Source organism: Triticum dicoccoides, chromosome 5A (genome assembly GCF_002162155.2).
Source record: "Triticum dicoccoides isolate Atlit2015 ecotype Zavitan chromosome 5A, WEW_v2.0, whole genome shotgun sequence".
Classification (NCBI taxonomy): Eukaryota; Viridiplantae; Streptophyta; class Magnoliopsida; order Poales; family Poaceae; genus Triticum; species Triticum dicoccoides.
Window position 1 is genome coordinate 313,185,631 of NC_041388.1, and position 7,136 is coordinate 313,192,766.

At 46.1% G+C, this 7,136-nt stretch overlaps 1 protein-coding gene across 1 annotated transcript; it reads right to left on the reverse strand.

Annotated features, from left to right (window-relative positions):
- Nucleotides 1-2,441: 2,441 nt before the first annotated feature.
- Nucleotides 2,442-4,513, reverse strand: LOC119301195 (30S ribosomal protein 2, chloroplastic-like). The gene is made up of 4 exons (XM_037578118.1): nt 4,099-4,513; nt 3,580-3,681; nt 3,196-3,492; nt 2,442-2,708 (listed from the first exon to the last, which is right to left on the reverse strand). Exons 1-4 carry the CDS (start codon nt 4,393-4,395, stop codon nt 2,670-2,672), a joined length of 735 nt encoding a protein of 244 aa, XP_037434015.1. The 5' UTR covers nt 4,396-4,513; the 3' UTR covers nt 2,442-2,669.
- Between the last annotated feature and the right edge of the window lie 2,623 nt (nt 4,514-7,136).

Consider the following 7,136-nt stretch of genomic DNA (forward strand, 5'->3'; position numbering starts at 1 on the left):
CAAGTATCTATGTAAACATACAAGTAAGAATATTTTTCCTTTCAGAAAGAAGATAAGAACAAGAGGCTCACCACGGTGGTGCCGGCGATGAGCTTGGCGCGGGTGATCGACGGCGGTGAAGACGGGGACGGGGCGTGACGGACCACTAAACCTAGACAAATATTAAGGAAAATGGAGCTTGGAGGTCGAGCTTGGAGAGGAGAAAGCTTAAGTAGTGTGGCTCGGGCATTCCATCGAACACCTTGTGTGCATAGGAGGTGAGCTAGAGCACCACCAAGCCCTCTCCCCCTCGGCCAGAAAAAAACAGAGCAGTGTGCTCTGCTCTTACGTGAGGGGGTATATATAGGCACCTCATTGGTCCCGGTTGGTGGCATGAACCGGGACTAAAGGGGAGCCTTTGGTCCCGGTTCAAGCCACCAACCGGGACCAATGGTGGTGGGCCAGGAGCGAGGCCCATTGGTCCCGGTTCGTCCCACCAACCGGGACCAAAAGGTCCAGATGAACCGGGACCAATGGCCCACGTGGCCCGGCCGGCCCCTGGTCTCACGAACCGGGTCCAATGCCCCCATTGGTCCCGGTTCTGGACTGAACCGGGACTAATGGGTTGACCCGGCCTGGACCAAAGCCCTGTTTTCTACTAGTGCCCCGGATGACTGGGGAGTTCCAAAAAAACAACCACTGTTCATCACTTCACATGAATTCAATCACTACCAAGAGAGGGAAAATGTGGGGGGAAAGGGGAGCAGCTACTGAATGGAGGGAGGAGGTCGCGGTGGGGCGGCCGGAGGCAGCGCTAGCGGCGGAGCGCGCGCCAGTGGAGGGGCAGTGGCCCTTGCTGGTCCGATGGTCCATGCATGTTCTTGAGGAAGGAGGAGGTCCGATGGGTAGTAGAGGAGAGAGGAGGTAGCAGCGGGGCGGCGGACGCGGGAGGCGGTGTCGGCGACTGGGCGCGCGACTGTGGAGGGGCGGCGCCGGCGGCGGCGCTGGGTAGGAACCCTAGCTGTCGCTCGGGTCGAAGGGGATCGAGCAGTTTCTTTTTGCGAGGATGAGATCTCCTCTCGTGGCTGACCATCGCTCGGAGGAAATAGAACGAATCATTTTTTGACTTGCCAGTGGCAAAGGTGGGTAAATACAACGCAACGTCCAGGGGGCAGCTAAAAATGCATTGCTGAAGTTGGGGGTTCACCTGCTTCGAAAATTACACTTAGGGAATCTGTAGCTTTTGCGGCCTCTTTTGGTTCATAGGATAGGATTATCATAGGAATAGGAATCTTGTAGAAAATGAGATGACATGTATCTCAAATCCTATGAGTAGGAATAGGAAATGAAATATCATTTGGTTGACACCAAAGGAATTTTTCCATTGAGTCTAGACTCTTTTTTATTTTCCTATGAAATGTGAAGGATAGGAACCAATCCTATGTAAAAATAGGAATCCATTTCTATGAACCAAAGGGCTTTAAAGGAAAAAATTCTATAAGAATCCTATCCTCTAGAATTCCTATGAAATTCCTCTAAACCAAAGGAGGCCTTAGCTTCTTACGTTTCTCCCATTGGTTAGCTTATACAGTAGCTTTGAAAAGCCAAAGGCTGGGTCCAAAAGTCCAACCAAACACAGCCCTGAGCTGAGGGGGAATAAGGCGATGACTAAGTTTTCTCGGAGCTCTAGCTGTTTGAACTGGCATAACATATCTATGTGCCTTCGCCGAGCAACGGGTTCTATTTCTTCCCACTACCTTTACTTTTTGTACTTTCTTCTGTGTTGAAGAATTTTCCTTCATTCTTTGTGGCTGTTGCAAAGACTTGTGTGAGTATTTTCCATTATCCGTTGCCTAGCTTTATGATTAGCTTTCTACTCTATTTCTTCTACCTAGCGTGCTTCTGACTCTAGTTATTAGTTTTGCCTCGCATGCTTCTAAGTTTGTGACTGTTTAAGTTCAGTATTTGCATAGTTCTGTTCAATCTCATTTTTTTCGGATAGCGTGTTTTTCCGAAGAAATGGTCAAAAAGAAAAATCTCCCGTTCACGCCCCACCCCCTCTGGTCGATAACTTGATGCTACATAGCCTTTGGAGAGGTGTCTTTTTACAGCATTTCAGAAGAAAGGACAGAAAACATATACTCCCTCCACTGGTTGAAGCTATCAACTTGTGAATATTCACAGAACGTCAAGGCTAACATTTATATACCAAATTTTCAGTGAAACCTATGATATCCGCTGAACACATTTGAAAGCATCTCATCAGGCAGATTCAAAAGCTAAATCATGAATTCGGAGCAGCAAAACGTTCTTGCTGTCTATGTTTCTGACGCGTCCAGCTTTGGATGTATCCTTGAAAAATAAAACGGCCTTGCTCTTGCTGAAAGCATACAATTTGATGCAAGTGAAGAAAAGAAACATCAACAACAAAGTGAATAAACCATGCTGCCCATGAGCAATCATTTAGAAATGCTGGTAAACAACAGCTGCTTCATATGAACAACGGGCTTGACAATCAAAATTCTTCCATTTGTTGTTATTATACAAAAAAAAAATGCTTAGGGCCAGAGTGAAATTACATCAAAGGCCTTTAAAACTTTGTTATAAAATCTAGTCTCAAACTTCCCCTCGTCTACAGGTGTTCTCCAAGATATTCTCCCCTTGCCTCCAATGCGAAATTTCTGCTATGCCTATGCTCTATTCACACGGATGGTTTGTCCTTCCAATTCCTGAAATCACATTCAGTTGCAGAACAATAAAACACATGGGAAAATGTTTTAGATTATGGGTCATACAAGGCATACTGTGGGACAAAATTTCATGTTGATAACCCAAGAGCCATGCATGTCTACCAAATGGTTTACTGGGTACAAGAAAAGGTTGTTTGCTTGGGAGCGGTCTACCACTACACTTTAACAGATGTTGCTTACATTTTTTGAATAGCAAACTCAGGTGTGATAATTCACGTGATGAAATATCAAAGTAAATTTGACCAGTAGTCTAGGCATTAAAAAATATAATTTGGTCTGAATTTGATCTAGTTCATCTGAACATGCAAAGTTGGTCCTGGTTGTGTTTCAAACATTATTATTATTTCCATAGCTGTCGCATATCAAGTTTTGAAACCGTAGTCTGCTTTTTACTGTCAAGTGATGTAATGTGATTGGGAAACAACTGCACACTAGCAGGTGGCATTTTTGTGCAAAAGAAGCTTACTGCATTATTGAAAGTAGAAACCGCAGCTTCCACTTCTTCCTCTGAAGAAAACGTGACAAAACCATATCCCTTGGACTTTGGAGTTCCCGGAATTCGGGATACCGTGGCACTGAGGACCTCCCCTTTTTCAGAGAAGAAGTTCTTGAGCACTTCCGTTGTCACTTTCTTTGCAAGATTGCCAACATAAACCTTGTACTGGCTGTCCACAAATGAAGGTTCCGATTCCGGTGCAGATGTATCAATGTTTGGTAAGAAGCTCTCTGTCACATTCACTTTAATTTTTCTACCTCCAACCTCCTGGTACAATCAAAGCACAAACAAACGTCACTCATGCATCCACTGCGTGCATAAGCATGACCGGACAAACGACGGGATGAAGCTTACTGTGTCATTCAGGCTCTCAATGGCAGCAGCGACCTCCTCCGCCGTGCTCATCGTGACAAACCCGAATCGCCGGCTCCGACCACTATACTTGTCATACATAACCTGTGAAATTATCAGGCAAGCAATCATTTTAGTGAGATAAATACCGGAAGCAATTCATCACCATAGCCATTTGCATGTTAAGTGGTTTCTATCTTGTAAAATTGGCAGGAAAACTATGATAGTTGATCCCTCCCTAGGGTTTGCATACATCAGGCTCTAGTTATTTGTGTAGTCCAATTCTAGACCGACATGATGCAGAGGCCGGAGGTTTCAATCTCCTTAATAAATAAATAAATAAATAAATAAATAACAAGAACAAGAACATGATAAGGACTAAATATTATACTGAGTATAGTGAGCAAACAACAGAATGTTTGGAGAATTCGTTATCGCGACCAGATGACGCATTCGATCTTGGAGTGGGTACTGGGCGCGCCGCCGATACCAGAGCAGCATTACATTGCACTAGTGCGTTACCTCGGCCCGCACGACGGTGCCGTGTGCGGCGAACATGGCCGACAGCTCGTCGTTGGTGACGGTCCTGGGGATGTTCCCCACGTAGAGCTTCCGCGTGGCCAGCTCCTCGGGCGCCTCCATCACCGCGGAGGAGGCGAGCACCTTCACCGCCGCCCGGCGCCTGGCCCGCGCCGCCGCGCCGGCCGGCGGCGCGGCGCGGAATGACACGCGGGCGGGGGTCGAGGCGGATGCGGGGCTCCGGCAGCAGCGGCGGTGGAGGGAGGGAGGGGCCGCTAGAGAGGAGATGGTGGTCGCCATTGGAGCTGGAGCGCCTGGAGAGAGCACGGGTGTGGGGAGGAATGGGGTGGCGAAGCGAGGAGGGAGGAGGCAAGAACGTTATCCGGATTCCGGTGTGGTTTTTGTTGGGCCGCTGTGCTCGTGTCGCAGGACGTGCTCTGCTCTCACGGTGCTTCCTCGCTCAAAAGAAAATAAATTGCTCACGGTGCTTCCAGCCAGAAAACAGCCCCCTTAAAAATCATGTTTTTCTTAAACAAACAGTCATTGGGTATGTACGTACAATATCACAAAATTCATGTCAAGACTGCATCCGCAGCTGAAAAGGAGCAAATCTAAGTTTGAATATTAACGTGTGATTTCAGGCACTACACCGCACGAGCGGTTAGCTATCTAAAAAGGATGATTTCACACGCCACCATTCTTTTTTGTCTTGGGCACTCTGATTTTTATCCTTTTGCTCATAGGCATGTAAACCTAGGTTGAATTTTGAATTTTGTGGTTTACTAGTATTATTGTAATGACCTTTTTAGAATAAAAAATTATGAATCATGTCTTTTTTATCTAGAATACATGTCAGTGTACAAACCCGCATTAAAGCCGATATGGTGATGCGCATAACCTAAAGTACTCGAATAAAATGCACATAAAGTTTTTACCCAGATTCGGGCCCTCTTTTCTGAAGGTAATATGTTACGCATGCTTTTAGTTTTGATTGATGGTATGGATGTCTTTGTATGAAGAGGTTACAATGGAGTATCATAGGATGTATCGAGATAGTGAATCTATAATTTGGTGTGTCTACACTAGCCGTGGTCCCACCTTATGAAGGGAGACGAGGCCTGGGGTTTACATGTGTCCTAGTCGGTTAAGACTGTCTAGATCTTGGGCCTCACCTTGTACGCCAAGCTGGTGGGGCCTTCTAGAGTAGGCCTACCAGCTGAGTGAGGAGACCTGGCCATGCAGTGGCCTGCTAGGCCCCGAGGGCGACCTGGTGGGTCAACTTCTCATCTGATGTTACACCCATGGTATGTTGTACCATCAGTAGCCCCGAGATGGCCAAGAGTTCAGTTGTATTCGGCTTGAGGAAAATCATGCGCTTCATCTTGAATTGGTTGGAGTCATCTTTGACGGGCTCCCTTGGGTTTCTGAAAGTCACATAAAGTTGAGTGTCGGTGAAAGATCATTTATCTCTAGATGGTATTTTAGTGTGATGACAATATGGTTAGTGTAACTAATGACGGTTGCTAAGATTTATCTCAGGTCATTGGTTCCTTGGATGTTTATTAAGGACATGGTTGACCCCCACTTCAAAAAGATCAAAGGCATGGTTTTTCGACATCTCAAAACTTATGTTTCAATTTTATTTGAGTCGTAGGACAACCACGCTATCAAGAGGGGGAAGCTCGTTGAATGATAGTGTGGGAACACCCAAAACCCATACACTAACCTTTCTACACCTACCACCAAAAAGGAGCCCTCTATCATTCAAGTCATTGTCCTCATTGTGCCTAAGGGGTGTGCCAAAATCTTCTGGTCACCCCGTGCGCATAGGCTAGTGGGCAGCCCTCTGGACCCTCATGCACATGGGGTAGTGCGCAACCCTTTGGACACCCTGTTCGCATGAGGTCTTTGACCCTCATGCCCACGGGGTAGTGGCTTAGCCACTGGACACTAATGAGTGTTATTTTTACGCACTTCACATGGTTGTTTAAATCAGATAATCTCAAAATTTATGAGAAAATCACTTTGATATTGCTACCAGTGACTAATGAATGTGAGAGATCATGAAATCCCTTGTTTAGCGTGTTTTTGCGGGGGAAAATGGCCCAAACATGAAAGAATATCATCATATGGAAGGAAAAATGAAGTTTGGTGAAAGAGGCAAATCATCAGGAGGCACGAGGATCAATCTAGATCGCAAGACGATACATGGTATGTGCACGCCCCACTCGTACTGCCACTCGTACCACTCGTCATCAACACCAGGTCGTCCACCTAACCAACTTTCTATAAGTGGGTCAACGCCAACATCTCAATATAGAGCACCATTAGCAAAGTGGAGAACCAGGACCATCTTCCAACCCTAGCCGCCACCATTTCCCATCTCGCCTCCATAGCCGCCGCCATCATCCGCACCGCAACCATTCTCTCCACTTGTAATGGATGTATCACATCCGACAACTATTGTAAGACATATTATCAATCAATAATTCATCTTTATGTCATCTTCAATGAGTTCATCTTGCGATCCGATTATCGTATGTGAGTAATTTAGCAAGGCAATGGGTTGTGGCAAGGCTTTGCAACTTTGTGTATCTGTGCACTGGATCATTGGAACGACTTCGTGTATTTGACATTATTTGCATGCGTCTGATTGCAACAGAGTTGTCTCTTGTCTTGTTCTCGTTCTAAGGCCCTGCAGTTACCCAAGATCCCATAGATCGATCAAGAAGAAGGTAAGCAGTGAAGAGGTTGTGGAACGCTATCCTAAACAACAATGGGAGAAAGGGTTAGTACGGTAGTAGAAAGAAATTTCTTAGGGACGAATGAGGTGTAGTCATTAACACCCAATGCTTTTGTTCGACTATTTATTCTTAATAACTGAGGTAACCACGCGTGACGATAAGGGCCATGGGTTGGACAACTGACTTTTGATGCAGACCATGCACTGGTCAAGACGTATTTGGGACACATCCCCCACTTCATCGCGTAGCAAGCACATCATAGCGATTTGTCTTTCAAGATGATATCCCAGGCCCAAA

What these genes read in the sequence shown, in the direction of transcription:
- LOC119301195 (XM_037578118.1), bottom strand. Translation starts at nt 4,395, where the DNA reads ATGGCGACCACCATCTCCTCTCTAGCGGCCCCTCCCTCCCTCCACCGC. An exon ending in GCACCGTCGTGCGGGCCGAG is followed by an intron (nt 3,682 to 4,098) that starts GTAACGCACTAG and finishes ATAATTTCACAG; the next exon opens with GTTATGTATGACAAGTATAG. An exon ending in TTGAGAGCCTGAATGACACA is followed by an intron (nt 3,493 to 3,579) that starts GTAAGCTTCATC and finishes TGATTGTACCAG; the next exon opens with GAGGTTGGAGGTAGAAAAAT.